Source organism: Phaethon lepturus, unplaced genomic scaffold (assembly GCF_000687285.1).
Source record: "Phaethon lepturus isolate BGI_N335 unplaced genomic scaffold, ASM68728v1 scaffold11992, whole genome shotgun sequence".
Classification (NCBI taxonomy): Eukaryota; Metazoa; Chordata; class Aves; order Phaethontiformes; family Phaethontidae; genus Phaethon; species Phaethon lepturus.
In genome coordinates this window covers 32,195-57,594 of record NW_010521349.1, presented here as the reverse complement: position 1 = coordinate 57,594, position 25,400 = coordinate 32,195, and the positions used below count along the sequence as shown (strand labels likewise).

General features: G+C 38.5%; 1 protein-coding gene across 1 annotated transcript in view; it reads right to left on the bottom strand.

Annotated features, from left to right (window-relative positions):
- Window positions 1-25,400, bottom strand: part of KIAA0556 (KIAA0556 ortholog) — a 62,613-nt gene that overhangs the window by 5,882 nt on the left and 31,331 nt on the right. Inside the window, exons 13-22 of the mRNA XM_010281492.1 lie at window positions 21,311-22,045; window positions 20,528-20,736; window positions 19,065-19,100; window positions 16,706-16,730; window positions 12,500-12,677; window positions 9,927-10,092; window positions 5,729-5,886; window positions 5,352-5,416; window positions 4,042-4,152; window positions 2,021-2,160 (exon numbers count right to left, since the gene is read on the bottom strand). Coding sequence (XP_010279794.1) covers window positions 2,021-2,160; window positions 4,042-4,152; window positions 5,352-5,416; window positions 5,729-5,886; window positions 9,927-10,092; window positions 12,500-12,677; window positions 16,706-16,730; window positions 19,065-19,100; window positions 20,528-20,736; window positions 21,311-22,045 — 1,823 coding nt within the window. The remainder of the gene's footprint in view (window positions 1-2,020; window positions 2,161-4,041; window positions 4,153-5,351; window positions 5,417-5,728; window positions 5,887-9,926; window positions 10,093-12,499; window positions 12,678-16,705; window positions 16,731-19,064; window positions 19,101-20,527; window positions 20,737-21,310; window positions 22,046-25,400) is intronic.

The window sequence follows — 25,400 nt, the reverse complement described above, 5'->3', positions numbered from 1 at the left end:
TTCCAATCTAGCAAAGAGTTAATTCAGCTTTCTAGGCAACTGGCATGTTGCAAAGCAGCCTAGCAATGTGGATGTAAGTATATCGAAGCTGTGGTTCAGCATCCCAGCTACTGAGGTTGATCATGAATAGGCTGGTTGCTTAATCCATTTGCACTTCCTGGCTGTACAACCACACCATGGAAGATGGAAGAGAGAAAAGTACTATGTGGATCTTGAAAAGGTATAATTTGCTACAGTTTAAGGACAGAAAGCACCATTAAATTGCTTACTCTTCCCTCCTGCATGTCACACTTTACCAATTTACCCTTTTAATGCTGATATCTTACGTTCTTCTACAGTATTTTGGTGCCAGACATAACCACACAAAACAGTGCAGCGTCTGTGCTGTAACCCCTCGTACTGTTATTTTCTTTTTGCCAAAATCACAGAATCACTAGGTTGGAAAGGACCTTCAAGATCATCAAGTCCAACCATTAATCCAGTGCCACCATGTCCCCTAGACCATGTCCTGAAGCGCCACATCCACACGTTTTTTGAACACTTCCAGAGATGGTGACTCCACCACCTCCCTGGGCAGCCTGTTCCAATGCCTGACCACCCTCTCAGTGAAGAAATTTTTCCTAATATCCAATCTAAACTTCTCCTGGCACAACTTGAGGCCATTTCCTCTCGTCCTATTGCTGGTTACTTGGGAGAAGAGGCCAACACCCTCGTCGCCACAACCCCCTTTCAGGTAGCTGTAGAGAGCGATAAGGTCTCCTCTCAGCCTCCTCTTCTCCAGACTGAACAACCCCAGTTCCCTCAGCCGCTCCTCATCAGACTTGTGCTCCAGCCCCCTCACCAGCTCCGTTGCCCTTCTCTGGACACGCTCCAGCACCTCAGCATCCTTCTTGTAGTGAGGGGCCCAAAACTGAACACAGGATTCGGGGTGCAGCCCCACCAATGCTCAGTACAGGGGCACAATCACTTCCCGAAATGAAGTTTCTGCGAGCACGTCTTTTATAAGGACATGAGCAAACTCAGATGGCTGTCAAATCAATCATTCATGATGTTATAATGGATATCTGAGCATCCCATCAAATTAATTACCAGGATTCAAGATACGGGATCTACACAGTAGGAGTCTCAAGCATTTTACAGACCTTCCATTTTCCTAAGAAATGCAAGTAGTCATATTCCCAAGTATACTTAAAAAACTTTATCTTAATTATACCCACCGCATTACAACATCTTAGTGCGACATGAATTTTTTTCAACATTGACTTAATTCTTTGCTTTTAATATTCTAATTAATAACTGTAACATATGGAGGAAGGATTTTTCCAACACAGTAAACTGTAACACATCGCAGCTCGAGTTTATGTTTTGTTACTTTTGAAATCTGTCTTCTTTTAAGAAATAAATATATCTTAACGATCTCCATAACAGGTCCATACAAAATGTCCTCTCCCAAAACAAAGTCAGAACTCATCTAAGTTTATCTACTTTTGTATTTAGATATTTGGTACTCCATGTTTTAAACGTGGGGCTTCTAAAAGGGCTGAATCACTTGGGGGCTTAGGACATGAAATACTGTCATCTCTAATTTATTAATTTGAATTCAAGACAGATAATGAGATTTTAAAAATTCTCAGTGCTGGAACAACATTCATTGCTTTTTGTAAAAGCAAATTTAAGATCTCAGTCTGCTCTTGTCTGAAAAGCATTTATTGCACCAAACACGCATATTAAACTCCTTTGTCAGTATCTTTTTCATAGTAACTGAAAAAACGTCTATGCTAGCCTTGGAACTTCTTCCGCTGTTGCACCATGGAGACAGGAGATTAGAAACCTGGGAAATCTATACTGCTGCTATCTGTGTACTGAAGAGAAAGTGGAATAAAAAGAGCTTCCTCCAAAAGGCTGTCATTTAGCATCATTTACTAATGCAAAATTTATCTAAAAATTATGTATGCCTTCCTTCATGCTTCTAGCTACATCTACGCACATCAGTAAAATGGAAAGAAAAGGGAAAATGTACCAAACCAGGAAGAACTGGTGCCAGCCACATATGTCTGCCATCGGTGGTGTCGTTTACTCTGTCAATGAGTTTGTCTGGAGTTCGGACGTCTCCAGATACATCTTCTAAAATGTTGACACTATCTGGAAAAGCAGCAATATCTGAAAAAAACTTTAAGCTTAAATAACTGAAAAGTACATTTCAGAAACACTGTATTTAAAAGTTCATGCTTGCTCTACTAGATTCCATGAGTAAGTATTCTCATGGAGAGTAGAAAAACTTTAAAAATACTACAGTAGTAAAACTTTTAAATACTCTAAGTACTTCACTTGGTTAGCTGAGGAATTGGGGGGCACATTTTTAAAAGCAGGACAACCCTTACAGATTCTGGCCTTCAAAAGTATTTTTAGAATAGCAAGAAATTAACTATCTGCATTTAATTTATTTTCAGGTACATATTTATCACTTCATCAATACATTTCCTATATCAGGAATAAGCACTTCCCAGGTTTTTTAGCATGAACTTGTGAAAACTCCTCATATGAAACATGTCTGAAGAAAAGTGTCTTTGTAGGAGATAGTCATCAGTCAGACTAGATTTTCCTTGAGTCCCTCAAGGTTTGAGATAAAAATCAGTAACTGTCTAATAAGGCTTTCTTTTGGAAAGATTAAACCTGCTACTGAACAGGCTTTCTAGGTAACTAGATTTTCTCCATGAGAGATCATTTATGTTAAAAATGTATGTTAAAGACATGCAAAGAAACATGGATGAATGGCACTGTCTTCAGAATTACAAATCTCTAGCAATCCAGTTTGAGTGACATTAATTTCCTCTTATCCTGCCTTCTAAAAGGCCTGAGCCTGTAAGTATTTATAAAGAACTTAAGAAATAACACAGCAATGCCTCAACTGTTTAAGAAAAGCTTGCTCCAGACTCCGTACTGAATTATAACAGTTAGTACTGCACTAAGACAAATATGCTCTTTTGGGGATCCTAATACATCCAAGCAACACTACTGCGCAAGCAGAAACAGGTGATCATTCAAAACAAGCTGAGGTATCTTTACCTGTCAGTATATTGTACTGTAAAGACATACCATTTAAAAGCCAAGTGAAAGATCCCCTGTTCTTCAAAACAATCTGTTACCACTTTTCACTTTCAAAACGCTTCTTCTCCATTGCCAATGTTTCAAGTTCATCATGCATCACACAAGGTACAATAAGAGTTTATTACCGTTCTCATTGCATCCTCTATTTATTAGGCAATGAGGATCCTTACAGATGTGCAGTCCATGCAGCTTCCACGCTTTTTGTCTAGTTGGCTCAGAAACTCTGTTTCTTCCATGTGACTGAACTACATGAATTATATGTCGGGGTATGAAGCTTTCAGCTCTTAAGAGACTTTAGCTGGTACAGAGCACTGAAGTATAACCCTGATGACTATGAATCTTTCAAACATGTCCTTCATTCCCTCTCTCGGTTACCCAGGGAACACTGAATCAAATTCAGTCTCAGCCCTTATCTTCACGACTGGATCAGGTGTCTAGAATAGCCTAAAGCTCCAGAACAAGAATTATGAAAATTTTCTTTCCTGTGGCACAATGAAAGATTCTATAACAAAGAACTGAGTTCAACCTTTTCTTATGAATTTATAGCTCATCAAACTTTCTGGGCCTTCCATACCATAGACGAAATAAAGGTTGATATCAAAAAATACCACATCCTTCTTAAGCCTTCCCTTCTTTAACCTTGCCCTCAGTATATTCCATAGTTGGAAAAGGAATAGCAGATAGGAGGGGACCAGGAGAACTGCTTTGTTGGTGCACCCCATTCAGAGAAGAAATGTTCTGAAAGTATATAGAATACATTAAAACACATGGAAACAAATATCAGCACAGAAATATAGAGAAATACGAGCAGAGTAATCACAAGGGGTAAACTGGCAATTTGGAAGAAGTAGTAGGTGATGCCATATGATTATTCGACAATATGATAATTGTGTATCTGAAAGGGACAGAGACTCTTGGTCTGTAGAAGGATACTGTTTTCAGTTAGTAAGATTTGGTCTCCGTGTTCATTGAACAACTCAAGTCCATTCAAACCAATGTAGTACGGATCACCCCAACTTGTCAGAAGCTGAAACTGGAAAACAACTAAAAAGCAAAAAGCTGTTAAGGAAAATTTTGATACTGATACTTTGTCCTAATAAGACTATTTAATTTGCAGTTTCAAAAATGATTGTGCAACCCACATCTTGATGTCAGACACTCTTATTTGCAGTTTAGGAGAGTCATACCATGGGTGAAAAAAATCTGTTTTTGACTATGACTTCACTATGACTTAAACTTCTCTGAATAAACTATTTTAAGACAAGCAGAGCCTGCCTTGTCTGTCACTGATAATACACACACAAATGAACATCTACAGGTGGCACAACTAGGCAAAAGTCTATCTAGATATCTTTATGTACATACATGTTCACATATATATATGTTCATATATGTTCTTCCATCAGATTAAGAACTACTGAATTTTTTTAGTGCGTGTCTTACCTTCTTGTACACTGCAACATATTACTACCACAGCTCCTGTTTGGAGCCTTTACTGCCTTCCTGTGTATCTTGAATATGCCTTTGCCTGGTTTTGAATTATACGGTGATAACTGCCCAGTGAATATGCCCCTAAACTGAACGGCACAAAATGTAACGATGCAGTCTGTGCTCTCCATTTTTGTAATGGAGCACTCATTTGTATCTCTTCCCTCTACCCAGACACAGATTTTCATGGAACTGGCAGGAATTTAGTATTGCTGGACCTCATTGTCTCCAAACTTGGTTAGAATAGCCTAATGGATTTAAAAGGCCCATTAAATAGATGGATGGTATAATAGTAAATATCACAAAAGGCTGTGCTTATCTAGGAAAATATAAGCTTAAAAAGAAACAAACACTGCAAAAAATGGCAAAAATATTACACAGTCCAGGTGAACTTTCATGAAGATATAAAATGAGTCAAACGTTCAAAGATAAGCAAAAATATGAAGACTACTTCTACCTTTGATAGGCTGGCTGGATACTCTGCTAATGGACCTCTAGCTCCAGTTTGAATGGATTATAAAAGGCAGGAGAAAAAGCTACCAGAGTATCTGAAAACAGGTCACACATCCATATATTATGTTACATTATTTATTCTTAATTCATACTTAATGGAAGCCTTTCTCATATTCTTGGTATCTTGTTCATGTCTTAAAGCACCAGAAATTGTTGGATTCAAAAAGCTCAGGACTCATAACCACAGTATGTAACTCTAAAATATTCTATATGACAAGTAAGAGAACGACAGAGAAGGATACAACCACATGGCATTAACGGTGCTTCATAGTCCATACTAGCTTGTTCCATTCTCTTTGAGCTGGTCCTGCCAAAAAACCCCAAGACACAATAGTTTCTTTATGTACCCTTGGTTCATTCAGAAAAGAACAGAACTAAGCCCACACAAACCTAAGCCCTCCCAACCTCCCCACCTGTGATTATGGACTAGACTGTCCTCTGATCTCAATAAAACCTGGTTAACAGCATATAGTTAAAACCCAATGAAACATTTTGCTCAAAGTGCTTCATATTTTCATCCAGGTGTGTCATATAGATTGGTTTCAGCAGAGAACATGAAAGAATACTAACCAGTTAAGAGAAATTGTGTGGTTCATATAGCAAAAACTTCCTACTTTACCTCCTTTGTACGTTATTAATCAGCTGTGGATGCAGATAGTCAAGAAAGAGAATTTCTTGGGTGAAGTCAAAATGGCAGTTGCCTGGTCCCTTGCGTATAAGAAAGCCCTCTGGTGGGGAGATGCTGTGACCATCCAGCGACACATGGACTACCTTAGCCTTGTTTAAAATAACATAACATAACATTACACAACATGACATTACATTACATAAAATAAAACAGATGCAAAATAATTGCATTCATTTCAGAGGCTGAAATAATTTCAGTAATTTTGTTATATTTATTTCATTCCTCTATAGTATGACATTCTTTGGCAAAAGAAAGCCTAAACCAACGGATATCAGTTGCAACCCATAGTGTGTAATTCAGAACATCGTAGCTGACACTGGCTGAACTGATGAGATGGATAGGGATGGGAGAGGTGAGGATTTGGGGGGAAAAAAGAAAAAAAATTGTATTGAAGAGATCCTTCAGTTACTGCATCTCACTAGATCTCAGCAAACTGAAGCTTCCTGAGCCTGCAGCAATACATACACACATCACAGCTTTCGAGTCAGCATACGTCTCAAAGGCGATTTGAGGAGCCCGTTAGAGCCATGCTGCACCCGAACGCACTGCTAGATCAGGTCCGATTGCTCAGCACTGGCTGAAGGTAGCCTTCAAGAAACACAACCCTGGTGGTCTCTTGAGAGCAGACTCTTTTGTGTCTCTGTTGCATTTATAAAAAACCTATATTTCTCCAGTTCCATTTATCTTTGTGGCAGGTGGCACTTGGACTTTTCCAGGATCACACAAACTCATCTACCAAGCAGTGCTGTATGTAACCTAAGGGCATATGAATAAAGAAGATGTACCCATAGCAGGCAGAAAGAATTGAGTCTTGTCCACATCATAGTTGCATGCATGTCTTCTTATACAATCTCTGAAGATTAAACTAAATAATTCAGGCATATTTATTCAGATGATGAGGGAGTCCTGGCCCCTTCACCCTCCCCCATTAGCACCATCTGGTGCTGTGTGCATGATCCCAGTCACATAACAATTCAATCACGCAGCAACAATTATCACTGCATCTTGCCCTGAAATATGTTAAATATAACTTAACATTATTCACAAGCAGCATTTATTGTACTGAGTCTTTCACTAATGACCGGTTAAGGAGGGAATAATACCTGTAAAATACAACAAGATGGCCTTGTAGCTGGCATTATGATAAGGCTTGTTCATTACTGGACTGAACTGAAATAGATTAATTTAGTTAACGAAAGACTTAATTTAGTCTAAAGGTAATGTGAGTCAGTTTTCTAATCTTTGGATTTTATACTGACTGATGTATATATGATAACGTGAGGGTAACTTAAGTTTTGTATGCAAATATTTGATTTGCATTATTATGATTTCTATTAAAAATACATATGCAATATTTATAGTTAAAATTCTCATTTTGGATATCTATCTGAGAAGGACTTAAAAACATTCCGAGTTTTCTGCAAAGCTTGTATATTATCAGTGTCCTCATATTCATAACAGTTTTCATATTTTTTCCATTTGTAAATGATTTTTTATTCAATTATAATTTCAGTAAGTTACACGTACAATATCCCAAAAGCAATTAATTTTCTGGAAGATGTTTTTTTTTTTCTTTACACAAACATTCCTTGATTTGAAAACCTTGGGTATTGTACCAGACTAGAGGTGCTCAGTTCATTTCCAAGCAGCATGAAAATTAATTCGGACGGAATGTTTGTGTGAGTACCAAGTATGGAGAAATAAGTATTTCTGGTTTCATCTTTAATAAGCTTTGGAGCAAAGAAAGGAAATATCCTTTTTATTTCAGAAACTTCTGCATGCCACTTCCCAGCTGAATCAGTCTGCCAGGCTAAGGAGAGGAAGTGAAAAATCCGCTGAAATACACGTTAGTTTAGGAAACACATATTGAATAGGAAGTCTAGAGGCTTAGAGATGAAATCTTACCTATTATACCACAGCTGCTTATATTTATGTGCCCTTTACAGCCCTCATTTCTAAGTAATTTTCATCATCTGAGAAGGCACTCAACCATCACACATAGCATTTTACAAATCACATAACAAAGCTTTCACAAGGTAATTTTTCACAGAGCTGGAAATAGCACAGAAGCCTTCATTTTGACAGTTCACTGCCATTACCCTCTCATACGAAAGCTGTGAATCCACCAGTCTACAGCTGCCTAGCAAATCATTATACCTCATACCCAGGGACTGTTTCTTAGAAGGAACAGCAATACTGCAAGAGACAGATGTCATGATACCCCAGATTTACCATCTCAAGCCTCTTTACGGTGGCCCAGCAGATACCTTGCATCTTCAGTTTTCCAAATAATATTTTATCCTTTTAGAGGACTGCAGGTATGAACTCCGCGTTTAAATTGTACGCACTAACTGATACAGGACTTACAGGTGTGCCACCTGCATGCCTCTTTTATCAGACTCACCTCTTTTTTCTACCTAGAAAAGTAAACTGTGAAAATATATCTTTCTTTCTTCCTTCCTTCCTTTCTTCCTTCCTTTCTTTCTTTCCTTTTCTTTCTTTCTTGCTTCTCCTTCTTGGTCTGGCCTCCAAAGACCAAACTCCATGTTTGATTTTAGGGATTTGGCTATTTCTTTCCCTCCTTTAGTAATTGAGCCACCCATACAGGGAGTTAATTTGGTATGAAAATTCACGTTCCAACTTTTCTCCCCTGCTTTGCCTTTGAAAAGCTTGGTCTTACGACAGTGGTGAAAAACATTCCACATCACCACTTAAAGATAGTTCTTCATATTGCATTTTGTACACAGAATCACAGAAAGATTTAGGTTGGAAGAGACTTCTGCATGTCTCCAGTCACAGCTCCTGCTCAGAGCAGTGAAGCCTACAAAGCTAAATCAGGTTGCTCTGGGCCTTGTCAAATTTAGTTTTGAAAGTCCCCCATCACTGTATACTGTCCCAGAGCTGTACCGCTCTCAGAGGGAAGAGTCCTTTCTTTATGCCGAATCAAATCAATTAAGTAACAGATTTTACCAAAAAATGTTAAAATGTCTAGATCAGTTGTGGCTTAAATGCAAGATCTTATGCTCTGGCCCTCTGGGAGTCTTTGGCACTCAACAATACCCCATGCTGCTATTAAAAGATGCCAGGGCTCTGTTGTGGAGAGCGAACACCTCTAATTTATGTAGTGTTCATATTAAAGCAATTCCTGGAAGGTAAATTTACACAAAGAAGCAGTTCTGCAACTTTCGCCACTATCTTGCCCAATCCTATGAAGGATCCATGCCTCCAACTTCAGTACTAGAATTTTTTCCAGAATTTTGCTGATTCTTTTTGTCCTGTCACTCTCTAGTTTAATACATACCAACATTTTTCTTCTTATCTATTGATTGAGTTTGGACACCAAGAAGGCAGCAATTATATGTGAAGGGGAAGATCTGGAAACAAATGGATCCATAAATTTTCTGTGCAGTGAACAGCAACTACTTCTTCATTATCATTACAAGTGCATCTCTAGCTTCTGAGAAAAACCGGGGAGATGAGGGACAGCCAACTCAGCGTGCCAGCAAGATGTAACACGATCTCCAAGAGGTGTCAATTGCCAGTCAATTCCAAGAATTTTATATGAAAAAAACCCAAACAATTAGAAATTTGGAAAAAGAAGAGAGGAGGTATGTTATATAATTTTAGCTGAACTACTTTAGTCAAACTGTTTGAAGATGCCAACTTTCCCTAATAAACATTAGAGTTCTACAGACTCTTCTTGTTTCTTGGAAAAGGTAGTATTGATTGACTGGCCTTCTGTGATCCAAACAGAATTTCTGTTGGAGAAGTGTCCCCTGTTCTACCAGTCCCCGTGTTCCAAGAAATAAAGAATCATATGGTAGGCCTAAATACTAGATACTGAGAGGATACCTCTTCAGAATCATGTATCTTGAAAATAATATGTGCTACTGTATGTGCCTCAGAAAAATCAGCTGTGAAGATTTCTTTAAACTATATCTGGCTTTTTTTCAATATCTGCTGTTTGTGGAGACAGAAATGCATTATACTTGCCACAAAATTCAGACTCAGACAATCTAGAAAGATTTATGATGTTCCATTAAGGCAGCTATATTCGTTTATCACAGTACCAATTTTCCAATGCACTGCTGTATATTTTTGCTGGCAGTGCTCCTTTGCTTTTACTTACCCCTCTAAAGGTATCCTCTGGAGATTTATTATAGTTCCAAAAGCGAAGCCCTGCAATACTCTCAATTTTATCAAAATGGATTGTGAGCAGATGATCTTCTCCAAAAGAGAATGGAATGAGCCACATATGGTCATCCTCTACTGTGATATTAGTCCCATCTATTAACCTACAAAGAGAAAAATCCATTATCCACAAAAAAGGAAAAGCTTGCTTTTCTCATGAGAATCAGGTACTTTACTAGGTGTTAATTTTTTTCTAGACGTCACTTCCAGCTTCCAGGGTTTATTGTGCCCATGTGCATGCAATTAAAGAGCACAGTAAACATCAAAAATTATACGCAACTGTTGAATTAAAGACAGTGGGAAAAACAGTATTTCCTTTAGTTGGGTCCATTTGAGGAAAAGCAGAAAAATCCTTAGGTTTTCCCTGTGTGAACAGGGGCAGACAGAGGAAAGCTCAACTACCTTTGTGCCCAAATGGCTGAAAGCAGACCTCTAAGGCCCAGACACAATATGACTTATTAATATAGTTCCACGCCTAAACTACTGTATCTGCAGTGTGTTACTACGTCAATGCAACTATACTGAATCCAGCAAGGAGCTGGATAACCCAGAGTTTGTTCACGTACTTCTTCATGTGCACAGTTAGGCACATTCCTACTTTTAAGAAAATTTTCTACCGGCATGACAATGTCTTTTCATAAGAGAACAGACTTCAGGCTGACTAGATAAAGTTAATGCCATTATTTCCTCATTTTGGAATTCTGACTTTATCTTATTCTACCACAAAATATGGCATACAAAGAGGGAGTAAAGGAGCATATGAATTAATTGCCCACTGTAATTACTTTTGTACACATAATGGAAGAATGAGCGCCAGACTTGGCAGTTCCTTAAAGAAAAAGATTTGAATAATGACGCTTTCACAGATGAACTTACTAGGGAGCCCCTGAGAGAAGATATGATCCTTGACTTGGTCCTGAATAGTACACAGGACCTATTCCAAATGCTACAGTTGAAGACCAGTGTAGTGTGCTCAAATTCAACATGCTTGCAGAAATATCAAAAGCAAAAAACCCCCACCCTATTTCTTGTGCCCAAAAAGGTTCTTAGGCAAAAATGATGAGGTATGTTTAAAAAAAAAAAAGCAGCAACAAAACAAAATCAAATCATTACACACAGCAGAGAGAATACTAAGGGAAGCACAGACCAAATGTATCCCACTTACTAAGAAAGATGTTAGAAAGAGGAAGACTTGAAAAATCAAAGCCAGCTTGGCTCAGTGGCAGTATAAAGAAAGTTACTACAACCCATCTTTCAACAAAAGTCATGACCAAAAAACCTTAAATTGATAGGACCATAAACTCTGGAACGCTAAATGTGTATGCACGGGCCAAAAAAAAAAAGAGTATGAAGGCTAGCAAGCAAAAGGAACCATAAATAAAATTCTTCAAATACATAAGGAGCAGAAAGCCTGCCAGGAATTCTGTAGGATCAACAGATGACTACGCTGTAAGAGGAGCATTCAGAGAAGATAAGACCCCAACAGAAAAGCTAAATGACTTCTTTGCATCTGGGTCCATCATGGTGGAGTCTGGAGAGACTCTACCACCAGAACCTCTTCATGACAGGGGATCTCATGGGAAGGTTTCTTAGATCTTGATGCCTACAGAAGAGATTTTCATACAAATACGCAGAAGAACTGAGGAGTTATATACAAGTAAGCTTGGCATCCGTATTAGTCAGATTAGCAGAAATTACAGAGTTAGTGTACATGTAGACAAATACAAGATTCTAAAGAAGACTCAACAAAGAGTTTGAAAAGAGAAGTCCTGATTCGTAAACTTATTCACAAGACCATAAACATGCCAGCGGACAGGATTACAACTGAAAATACCCTTTAAAATCGAGATATGACTTGGAAACAATAGGATGCAGCTTCAATAAGAAATGCCAAGTCCTCTCCAGACCTATACCCTATGATTTCTATACGGCTACCATTTAGGAAGAACAAGTTCATTTGAGGAAGTATACTTGTCAATGAATAAAACTTCATTGGAATTCCAAAAAAAAAGCCGCAGAATTGCCAAAAGAACTGCACCTTTTCTGCAATACCCTAATACATCCTCAGCCTTTGATAACTTCAAATTTTTTGCTTGAAATTGTCCAAAAATCTTGCATAAATATCACTGCATATGCAGAGACAGATGCTACAGAACACCCACATTTCTGCCTGGAAAGTCCTTTAGCAGAGATACCAACCAGGCATGTTATCATCTCCTGACTCAAACACCATCTTTTGGAAACATCTCATTCATGTTTCTACAACAAGCTGTTCCTGGGTAGCTTGTGAAAACCAGGAATGAGCTGTGATAGTATGAAAATTTATGTTCGCATTAACATGTGTCAACATAATCAAAGCTTATATAATTCTGTCACTTTATAAAGTTTGACGTAAAATGCATCTAAAATTGATAAACTCCAAAACTGCTGGTGGAAACAATAGGCGTGAAGAAGAAAAAAAAAAGAGCCCTGGAGAAAATGCTTGCACAATCCAACTCTTTTGCTACTTACTTTTCTAATGTTCTGGAATCTCCTGTACACTCTGGAAGATCATTTAAGTCTTGGGGTGAAGCAGAAATCTGTTCTGTACTTATTTTTAATGCATGACCATTTTTTCCTATCACTTCAAGTCCTGTCAGTCCAAGGTAATGACAGTCACCCCAGGTCATGGTAAAATTCAGTTGCAGGCCTATATAAAAGAATATACATATAATATATCTGTATATATACTTAATAGTTTGAAGTAAGAAGTCAATATAAGCATGCATGCAAGCTGTGATGATTAGCAGTATGTACATGTTTAGATTAAATAACTTTATATGCTGTATTTGGATGCTTCCTGGTCTGCATGCTTACCTTCATGGAATAGCATAGGATCTTCTGTAAATTTATGTCTGTCCCCTTTAGTGGCCTACCAACACCTTGTTCGCTTGTAACTATACAAGCCCCCATCAAGCATATTATCAAGTCTCTCATTACATAGACTGTAGACTGACAGTAATTCAACGATACATTTAAGCAGTTACATGATAGATTTTGTGATTATGCAGAGACAGAGAAGACCTATTAGCCTGAAGTCTATCTATGATATTTTGCCAGCTGTGTGACTATCTAGACTCACTGAAATCCAGTCTCTCATAAAACCATATATTGTTAGAGAACACCAACTCATAGTTAAACCAAAAAACAAACTTGGTTTACTAATATGTTTAAGTTACTATCTTCACATCAGAACTGGACACATGGAAGTATTTTAATGGAACACCAGTAGTGAAAAGCAGCAATGTTGATTAGTCTGCATGTTCAGAAGATAAATAGGAAAGAAAAATTGGGCAGACAAATGATTGTATGTGTATCTTCAGAACCACCTGTTTCATGCCTTACTGAAAAAATATAAATAGCATATACAGATGTAATAAGTAATATTCCAATCTGATCAGGTTCCATAAAAGTCCATCACTGTAAATTAAAAATATCTTTCATTTCACACATTGCAGAAGCCCAGAAATAATCAGGTTGGATAATGTCTAAAGAATGCCCTGTCAAACAAACAAGCATTAAAGCTATTAAGCCATCCAGACCAATTACCTATAAATAACCATAGCAATTTACACAAGACTAAGTCTTGATATACACATAAATTCACTTGGGTGTAAGATCTCTTTAGCATTTGCAAGGACACTAAGAAATAAACAATTCTATTAGCTGACAAGTTTGGAGCTATGGCTACATTGATACTAGATGCTATTCCCAAGGCCGTTGCTAAGACTAAACTTGCTTAGTATACAAGCATGAAAGAGTTCTCAGGCAAACCAGAGTATATTTTCAAACAAAAGGGAAAAGACAGGGTGAAGCAGATATCTACACAGGGTTTAGTATTCACATCACCATGCCAATGCCTTCACAGAATCTCAGGATGATGGAGAGTGGAAGGGACCTCTGGAGGTCTCTAGTCCAACTCCCAGCTCAGAGCATGTCCATTAGATCAGGTCTCTCATGTGCTTATCCAGCGGAAGTTTGAATGTCTCCAAGGCTGGCAGATTTGCTGCGGCACCCAAGGATGTAACAATCCTGCTCTCAGGCACAGAGCTTGTGAAACTCAGCATTCCCTTTGCTCGCAGTCCAGAACAAGCAGAGGACTGCTGCAACTGGGACTATCCCAAGGAAACTCTCTACAACTACCTGAAAGGGGGTTGCGGTGAGGTGGGTTTTGGTCTCTTCTCCCAAGTAACTAGCGATAGAGTGAGAGGAAATGGCCTCAAGTTGCGCCAGGGGAGGTTTAGACTTGATATTAGGAAAAATTTCTTTACTGATCAAACACTGGAAGAGGCTGCCCAGGGAGGTGGTGGAGTCACCATCACTGGAAATATTCAAAAAACGTCTGGACATGGCACTTCAGGATATGGTTTAGGGGGCATGGTGGTGTTGGGTTGGTGGTTGGACTCGATGATCTTGAAGGTCCTTTTCAACCTTAATGATTCTGTGATTCTGTGATTTCAAAACTTCTCTCAATCTCTGCTCTAGTGTTTGCCCTCAGGGTGAAAAAGATTTCCTAATATCTAATTCCAAATACTTATCTCCTACCTAGTTGTTTCTGCTGCCTCTCAACCCAGCTCTATGTCCATCTCTGAGAACAGCCTGGATCTGTCCACTCTATGCCCACCTGATAGCTTCACCTCCCCTTCACCTTCTCTTCTCCAGGATGAACAAACCAGCCCAGCACTCTCAGGCTTTTCTCACGTCAGGTACTCCAGCTGCCTGACCATCTTGGTCACTCTCCTCCACTGGAGTTGCTCCAGGATGTCAATTTTCTTCTTGTCCTAGGGAGTTCCATACTAACACAGTATTCCAAATACAGTCTCACAAGTGTTGAATACAGGGAAAGAATCCCTTTCCTTGCCCTTCTGGCTGCACTCTTATCTTGACATTCCAGGAGACAGCTGGCTGCCTTTGCTGCAAGGCCACACTGCTCACTCTTGTTCAACTTGTGGTTGTACAAGGACTTCAGGCCCTCCAGTGCAAAGCCGCTTTCTTAGCCAGCTGGCCCGCAGCCTGTCCTGTGGCCACTCCCCACACACTGGCCTTTGCATTTGCCCTGAACTTCATGAGGTTACATGAGCTAACATCATAAGGTTACCATTTCTCCAGCCTGTTGAGGTCCCTCTGAAGAACAGAAGGCTCTGATATTGCCCTCCAGCATATCAACCACTTCCCTCTGGTATCATCCACAACCTTGCTGAGATTGCACTTTATCCCATAATCCAAGCTTTTTAAAAAAAAGACATTAATCAGTGTCAACTACAGTATTGACCACTGAGAGAAACCTCTAGTAACTAGCCACTAGCCAGACTTTCTACCAGTCATCATCACACTTTGAGGCACTATTTCTCCTTGACATCATGACTGGTAGGAGGATGACAGAGATGAAAACTACCTACAACAGGTCAAGGATACAAATGCTCAGTGACTCCATGCACTATTTATTACCAGGAGTCCCAGATGAAAAAGCCAGTACTGATCCTAAGTTTTCCATAATTCCCAGTAATTTCCCAAAATGAGAAGAAGCAAGAGGACTCTCACTCCAGGTCTAAGGGATCACCCAAAAGCACAAGGAGAACAAGGAACAACATACACAGGCAGGACAGGGTATACAGAAATCATTGGCAAAAATGAAGCTGTAGCTTCTAGTTGTTTTTCTGCATTTGTGCAAGGTTATTTACAAAGATAGTCTTTTGTAGCAATCAATGGCAATTTTTTTCTGTGTAAGACACTAAATTGGAGTTTCTTTTGCATTTCATAAGACATGGAAAGCCGCCCTTAAATACAACTAGCTTTCTCCAGCTCTTTCCCGGCAAGAACTCATGGAAATAAGGACCTCTTTGTCTGGTACAGACAAGTTAGTTCAATCAGATGATTAACAATATCTTGCCAGTGTGAGAGACTGCATCTGCTCTGAATCACACCCTCACTATCTTTTTCACCCACGTTGAGAAATGGGAAGAGGGAAAGGCATCTAAAGTTCACAGATATGAATTAATCATATACATGTCCATAGATCAAGTTCACAGATGCAGATATAGTTCATAGGTCATAGATCACAGATCACAGGCATAGTTTACAGATCTGTGGCTGAATAAGCCACAGCATTGTGAGTATTTTCAGAGAACACATCACAGCTTGCTAAAGATTTTATGCCAGGCACAAGAACTTAATTTCTCTTGTGCTGGTCAAAGGACCAGGAACTGATACTGAAACTTCTGGGTTTTCCAAAGCTCTCTGGAAAATAATTTAAAGGGCCACAGAGAGTTATTTTTGTACGGGATAAAGAAACAGGTATTTTAAGTATGGATGTAACAGTCTGGTCTAGCTTTACCATAGGGTTTCTATTGTCAATCTGATCTGAAAAATTCAGTCAGTCTACATAAATACATAGGACTGGGAGAGAATTACTGGGTAATGGACACAGGTATTACAAATCCCATTTAGGGACTAGGCAAATGGCTAGTGTTATTTTTCTGAGATTAAAAGCCAACTGTTACAATACAATGTTCTAAATGCCACAGTAAACAAAGCTTCTGCCTTAAATATTCAATTACTCTTCTTATTCCAGACCTGACATCTGTCACAAAGTTCTGTACAGCTCTGACAAATCAGATCCTCCTTGATAACACGTTAGGGGACAGGGTGGTTAAGCAAGAAGTAAATGTAAGAACTTACATTTTCCAATAAATACTCCTGATTCCTTGGGTATACCTTCAGAGAGAGGGTCTGGCTCTTGAATCTAAGAAGTAAACCAACAGGTGCAATGAATATGCATATCATATATACATTATAGACATATTGTTTACAAAGTGATTTTTTTTTTGGTGGGCATTTTTGTCTGTTTCTTTGTTTTCATTTTTTTTACATGCCGCTGTTTGTATATCCATCTCCCCTTTGCCCCACTACCCAGGCTGTCCTGCAAACTATAGAAAACATGCCCCAAAATGTAGAAAATCATATGGATCCTCAGAAAGTCAAGACTATTAGGGCTTGTTTTCATTAGTGCATATAGGAGTGTTAGTGGGAGACTCCCTAGTATGGGCTACCTATTCTCAAAGAGGCTGAAATTTTTAAGTCACTCTTATTTACCTGCAGACTGCCATTAGCAAATAAAATATGCTATATTTGCAACACGTTGCAAATATGTTGCAGAGGCAAGAAATTTGGAAGGAAGTTAAGTTCTCAGAGAGTGCCACCACAACTTCTTCTCAAGAATCAAAGGTTAGAATAAACAAGAAAACTTGTCCAAAAGCTTGTTTTTGTACTTATTAATAATATTCAACATAGCAAACCAGAAAGTGAATAGACGGATGACAAAATTTGCTGATCATACTGAGGCAGTTAGAGTAGTAAAGAAAAAGGAAAACTGCAAAGGGTGGCAGATGGAGTTCATTTGATTGAGTGAGCATGATATAAATGACTAATTATGTTCACTGTAGGTAAAGGTAAAAATGCTGCACATGAGGAAAGCAATCCTAACTTTTCATCGACAGTATTGGGCTCCAAACAAAATAACAGCAGATTAGAATGAAATCTTGGCATTATGGTAAGTAGTTCTACAAAAACATCAGCTCAATCCTCATTAGTAGTCAAAAAGCCAAACAGGAAATTAGAAGTCCAGACCCATTCTCTATAGTTTCATTCATCGTTAGAAGTAGACTTCCTGTCATCCAGAATACATCACATGGACCTACATTGTGCCTAAACAAAATAAAAGACTTGTCAACGCTTTTCTCCTACTGTTATATTAGATCTCTGCAGTATAACCACTGACATCCCGGATCTTATATGTGTATGTTCCCAGGCTGCAATATACTCCCCGTAGCAGCAAATGTCCTTGTGGTAATTAAGTAGGTAAAACTGAACAAGAACTGTGCACTGAAATAAACACACACAGATAACGTACAGAAGATAGAAAATTGGAGGTACCTTTCTCATAAAACAGTGACTCTACCTGTGATGTCTGACGCTTTTTTCTCAGAACAACTTTCAAAGATCATCCTGGGAATTAAAATTTGCAACTCGACTGAATATCAAAACCTATGGATGCAATAAAGCTGCTGGTTTTACAGAATGCTGGCCATAAACCATTTGTGCCAAGCCACCTTATCACCTCTTTTCTCCCTCTTCTCCTTTCTTGGCTACTCAGATCTCTTCATTCCACTGGTGCCCACTATCTTTTCTTTCAGATATGGCCTCATTTTCTGCTATTTCAACTACTTCTGCTTGCGAACATTGTCCTACCTGTGTTCTTAGATCTGACAAAATGTGACCATAGTACAGGAGTTATTGGAAAAGCAATACACAGTAGAAAGTATGCTCCTAGCATAGCACCTTCCATGTGAGGAATAACTAAAGTAGGACTAACCATTCTGGAAAAGAGAGATTTAGAAGAGATTGTAACCGAGGGACATAAACCTCTCGAGCGGCTTGAAGAAGGGAATAGGGAATAATTGTTTAGTTTCTTCCAACACAAAAACTAGAGGACATTAAATGAACCGAGAGACAAACAGAAATAGGTTCTTTGTGCTAAGCAAGTTAAGCTGGGAAACTTACCACTGAGCATTGTAAGTTGTAAAAGTACACGTGAGTTCAAAAAGCTAGTGGATGAATTAACGCAATAAAAATCCCTGGCAGGATACTAAACACAAAGCTTAAGTCAAAAAGTCCTTGTGAGACAAATTTCTAAGGGCTGGATGAGTGTTTCAGAGAAACACCACTGCATGTTTGCTCTATTCTTACATTCTCCCTAGGGATCCACTATTGGCCACAGTCAGGGTTGGTTCAAGTGCACTAGTAACAGGTCTCACCTGCTGTAAAAGTTGACATGTTAAGGATCACCAAATTCATGGGAAAGTCAGATGACCATGGATAATATTGACAAGAAAGTAAGACAATTCCATAAGAGCTTTTGAAAAGTTCAGTAGTCAGCACAGCAAAACACTGTTTCATCCACTGAACGGGAAAAAAGGGTGAATGATCAACAGGTAGAGACTGTTCAAACCCAATACTAATCCAAATGACAATGTTATGCTGGGGAAGACAAATTGTCTAGTACATCTGTATCATTCTGATAACATAAGCATCCATCTACAAAATCTTGATGGTACCAGCAAATACAGAATGACAGGGAGATCAATGGCTCAGTCACAATAGCTTTTGTTATTCCATTGCTGATACAGCATGTTTCAGGGTTACAAAAGGAGTATGAAGAGTATCACAGATGAACAGCAAAATAAAAGGCAGAGGCTCCGAGTGAGGACCAGAGAGTCCAGGTCTAGGCTTCTGCAATGGAAGAGGTCCTGGTGAATGCTCACAATAAACAAGTGACCAAAAAAAGAAAGGTGAACTCCAATTTGTGTTCATGAAATCTTGCACTGCGTAAGGTGTCTGAACAATTTAAGCTAATGCAAGCAAAGATGGTACCAAAATTACTGTTGCCAGTGTTAACTAGCACTGCAGAAGTCAAAGCATGATCTTAACAGCAAGATTAAATTCCAATGTCATGACATTTCCCTTTGTCTTACAAGCCACCAGGAGAAGAGGACAAGACAGAACAGGAAGGCCTGACAGCAGCACAAGGCTCATCAAGAACCATATATGACTGGGAGCATGTTAGCTGAACCAGCTGGAGTTAGGATTGATTCAGCTTTGCATCTACTCACAGACTTACAAGTAAGAATGTGTCCCCTGGAAAAAGATATCCTCACTGAAGCATCAGTAGGTGCTCATGAACATTCTAAGAAGGTAGAAGATTTTATGTAAATCAGGTCAAAGACTGCCCCACATCATCTTGAGCAGAAAATCTTGCAGAATCTTTGCTCAGACACTGGACTGTTGGGCTGGAGTGGTATGAGGCAAGACTCCAGTGCTTGAAAATACGGCCTTCCTCTAAGTAGTAAAATACCTACTCTATGGAATAGTAAAGGGACATTTTTATGCTTTAAAATGCACACAGACCTAGAGATGCTAGTCAAAAAAGGAAAGAGACAAAAATAAGGGGAAGGTCGTAAGGGGGATATCCTTCTCACATAAGATACTTAATTTGTGGGGGAAGAAACAAGCAAGAGTATACTCTGTGTGTAAAATACGGAAAAATCTTTGGTTTGGAGTGACAGGTAGCACAGCTACTCATTACATGAATAACTGTATGGTAAAAATCACAGACAGTGGCATAAATCTTCAGGAATACCTAAATCAAAAAGAACTCCCTCTAATCTCTGTCCAAATAAGTAAAGGAAAAAATATATATACAAGCCAGTATCGCCTTCCTTTTAGTCTTATTAATTAATCAGGGAAACCAAAATTTGGAGGACCTTTTGGGCTTAAAAAAATAGCATGAATTATTGAGTGGGTGAAAAAAGTCTTCAAAATATACAGGTAACTGTATTAGTTCTTCTGCAGAGCTTTACTCCATCATGGAAATCAGTGTCTCCTACTTCCATATCATGTTCCAGTAAGACATCTACACAGCGTTCTGATCATAGAGGCCCCTACCTGTTGATCCTCTGTTCTTAACCCCGCTTGTGTAAAAGGTCTTTCATCTCCCTCCCTATCAGCAGTTGTTGGCCTCTTTAGTTCTTCCTCGTATCTCAAGGAGCTGGCATTTTCCATTTCCCCATCATATGTCTCATCATAGCAGTATATAGCTTCGAGAATATCATCATCAGTAGTGAACAATATAGTATCCCCAAAGTGCTCTGGAGCTGAAGGCAACATACAGAATTAAATGGAGAAACCATAAAAGAATATATAGAGTGATAAAAATTATTTTCCGTCTTTCTTTACATTTAATTTCCAGTACTGTTTAAAGATAATACATAGTAAATTGATACTGACTACTAATATAATTAATAAGTTCATTCTCAAACTTATAGTGCACAGCAGAACAACATAGAGAACTCAAGTCAAATTTCAAATACATATAAAAGAAAATACGAAAAAAGCTTCTCCATCACCTTTTCCAAAAGACTATATCTGTGAAAACAAGTAAAAAACTTTTTACTTTTAAATGTCTAGTGACTATCTGATGTTATTGAAATACGGTCTTGTTGCTAAGACATCATTAAGAACAGAGATTAGCTCTTCATGCTACTAAAATTCACAATATCATTGAAGAATGCATTAGTGGGTTTTGCATTGCATTTTGAAATTAAAAGGGCTAAATACTATATAAAGACTTAGCTTGCTTTGAAGTGGAAAGTGATAACAAACAAGCTAAATGTATTTGTTTCTATTGTATTGCTGTTTCCACAAAGAAAATAAGAAATGATAGCATACCTCCAGACAAGGTTCCTGAAGCTTTCGCAATTTCTCCTTTAAAGATGCATTGTTCATCTAACACCATTATAATGTCTTTCACACCTCTCAAAGAGTGTATGCGAGATTTATTATAATTCCAAATCCTAATCATAGCTACTTGACAGGGATTCACAAAGTCAATAAAGATAAAGTGAGGTTTTCCAGGGGTAAATGGTGCTAGCCAGAGATGCATATCATCTTGCGTCCGATTTACTCCATCAATTACATTGGTTATTATTCTGGGATCGTTGCCATACGCTGGTAAAATATTTATATCAGGTGGTTCAGCTGTTATTTTTGAAATCTGAACAGGCTCTCCTTTAGAACTGAAAACTTCAATTCCATTAAGACCAACATAATGTCTGTCTCCCCATGTTGTTTGAATGTCTATCACTAAGTGCTGTCCATAAGGTAAAACAGGGATTTTAAAATCATTTCCATCATGTGTCTCCACAGAATTTTCTTCTTCTTGCTGTTTTGGTAGCGTTTGTAGTCCCTCTTTTCTCATTTGCTGACATTCTCCAGGCCGGTTGATTTTCTGTTGATGGAGAAACTCATCAAAGATATCCCCTTGAAAATCCATGTTAGAGATTCGGCCACGATGGGAATAATTAAACTTTACCAAGGAGTTCCAGGACTCCTGCAAAGTGTGTTCTTGTTCATTGTGCCACTTTGCTCTAGAGGTTGCTGTGTCCTTGATAGGAAAGTCTTCATCTGAAAACAACATTACATAGGCATTTAATGCATAAACAGGACTTGAAGCAAACCAGTAAAACGTGTACTTTCCAGAATTATGCTGGTCATATTCGTGTTCCCTTACTGTGAAATTTTGTTACATTGGCACTTTTATATTGACTCTCTAAAAGGAAGGCTACATGTCCCAAATTCCCTTCCCCATTTAGGCATAACAGAAGCAATCACTTTTAAATATTGAAGAGCAAAGCACATGTCAAAATACAAAAATGCAACTAAGTTTAAGACTGCAAATTCTTGACTCAACACTTAGAGAAATAAGGATTTTGCCCATTGGACAAAATCTGCCCAGGACAGATACTTATTTTGTGGCTGTCACAATAGTTTCAAACATCTGTCTGCATTTCTGCAGAAGATCTTTCATACAGTGGGAAATGGCTGAACTGGTTAAGTTTCTAAAGCATTACAGAGAAAAGCTAGTGCTTCCTGTCAAACTCAGCCACGTGTATATACAGAAAAGTGGTGAGAAAAGAAGTAGGTTCAGCACAGGAGGATGAGGTGAGTGTTGCATTCTATGCCAGTAATGTCCAAACATTTTTTTCACTTTTCAGCAAGCGTGAGATGCAGAAGGGAGATAATGACGAAGTATCTAATGGGAATGCAGTGGGGGCAGAACATTAGAGGGGCAGAGTGGGAGCAAAGCAGGCTCTCCTTGTGACTGCACTGCGCAGATGCTTAATCTCCATCTCAAAACAATTGAGAGCAGATAATAACAAAGATTTTCAATAAAGCTGTCACTTACGTATTTTCTTCAAATAAATGAAGAAAAGCAAGTGGAGTACTAAACAATTACAGGCCCATGGGCTAGATTTTAATTCTGTACAATGTCCTTGAGTGGATACTAAAAGAAATGGTTATTAAGAATAAATGCCAATTGTAGTAAAATGCAAAATAACGTTTTCCCAAAAGACTGCTCAAGACTAACTTTTAACTTTGTTTTTGGAAACACTGCGAAAGAGGCAATGTTCCTAACCTGTCTATGGCCAATAATCATTTACACTGGGGACAAGTGAGATAAAAATAAAAATTTTAAAGCAGACGGGAAACTGTCTGAAAGAGGGTTGTCTACCAGAATGAAAGGCTGGAGATCAACCTGGCCTTTCCTTCTTAGCCCACCAGGGAAACACAGAGAGGAAGCAAAGGTACATATTTCAGAGCACATCGTTCATTTGGAAGCCACTTTCTTGTACAACTCATTGGCATATGGATACTCACAGGGTGGGTGATCCCAAACTGTACTTCCCAGAGCCTTACAATTTCCCTGAAGAAGATACTGTATTTATATTTACCATTTCAAAATGTCAAAGCTTGAAAATTTCACGATTAGCATGTACAGAAGAGTATCTGACATCCATTCGCTTTCCTTGTTTTGGAGATTTTTCCCGTTTTTTTTCCTTTACTTTTTCTAAAATGTTAAATACTCCAAGCAGTACAGAGATTACAGCTCTGAAGCTCTTTTACAGCAGTTCAATAGGAGTGATTTTCAATGTGAGGTTAGCAGGTTTGTTAGCTACATTAAGGATTGACAACTGGAGAAGTGGAGCTCTGAAAGGAGAACTGAGAATAGCCAGAAAGCAGAGGTCAATGGCTGAAGGCTTACAGGGTTTGGCCTTTTTTTAGAACCTAAAATGTATTCTTTTTATTGGAGCCATGTGAACAATAAACTCTGCATGTAGATAAAGAGTATCCCACCTGCAGATGTCACAGATGCATTCCCAGCCTTCTGCATGCTTGAGAGGATTGTATGATGGATGCTATCCCAGAGTCCAGAAACAATGACACCTCAAACGTGCACCTCTCCTATGGGTTTAGGAGGGGTATCTTGAAGCACCAAGTCCCTTGTGCTGCTTCTGATGGCAACACACACCATACAATTCCTCTCAAAACTTTAGCAAACTGCATTTTGGAGTAACACTAGCTTGAAAAAAATACCTTTCTTCCCCCTCTGTTGTGTTAATCTCATTTTTACTCCCTGCAGTTATAAATAGCAATCATATTTCCATGCTGCAATCACATGCTTCATTTCCCAAATCATTCTAAAAGCTCTCTGCTCTATCTGTTCCACTTTGTAATCAGCTTTCCTGAAAATGGATGATCAGAACCGCAGTTTTCCAACTGACGTCTCACGAGTGCCTGTGTTGAGATATTAACATTTCCCTAACTAACAGAAATGCCTCTGCTGATATATCCTTGGAGCGCATTGCTATAATCATGCTTGCGTCACACTAGTATTTCATAGTCAATCTGCGATCAACTACTCAACCAAGATCCTTCTCTTCCTCGGTCATTTGCAATTGATGATTACTCAGCTTACAACTTAATTTTTTGTTATTAGTCCCCAAATGACCTTGCAAGCAGTATTACTGAATTGCATTCCATTGCTATTACTCCAGTCCTCAAGTTCATCTTTCTGTGCACTTCTTCAATCTTCTTAACTCATAATACCCCAAATTATAAGTTATTGCAAATTTTATCAGCATACTTCCATCATTTCCTTTGTACATTAAACCAGTTCTCAAAGAAAAATTGTATGTTTTTATAGCAACATTAACTTGAGCAAGTATGCATGTACATGCTACTTCTAACTTCTGTTGTTCTCGTTATTGTTCATTTAATGACCAACGACGTGCTGTGACATTGCATATGAGCTTGTGCAGCCTCTCCTTTGTCACATACTGCTATTGGGAAACTGCAGTTCCCCTAGCCCCGTACCAATTAAAATTCACCACTTTTAGGGAAACACTTAAAACTGTTTCCCTGTTGTTAATGCTCACTCAGCTCCACTTTGAAGATGGCTTTACCCTGCACAGTACAGTACAGAGAGAACAAAAGCTGGTAGATGGCATGCAATTTTCCCAGGGACAAACACTTATCGGAAGTTTTAAGCAGCAGATGACAAAACCTGCTCTGAGCAAAATTGGAGGACATTATAATTAGAATCATAATAAACTTCATCTTATAGTTTACATTAAAACTCCTAAATTGTTACCATTTTTACAACTGAACAGGAATTACTAAGGTGGGATTTATTTACAGTTTCCATAATGTTGACAAGTTTTTAATCTAACAGAGATACTGTAAAACGTGTGAAACAGCAAACGGGCTGTGGTGAATGTGTAGGTGAAGGGAAGATGGCAGTTATTCCAACTACTTCTATACATTTTTCATCTTTGAGATATAATTTCAGATATATATAAAGAATTGCAGTTTTCTCCACAGAGGGGCAGAGAAGGAAAAATTTAGACATTCCAAGTTTAGAAAACAACATTTTCCTCACCTTTGTCCGAAAAATGAATGCAGTATCTGCTGTAGAATT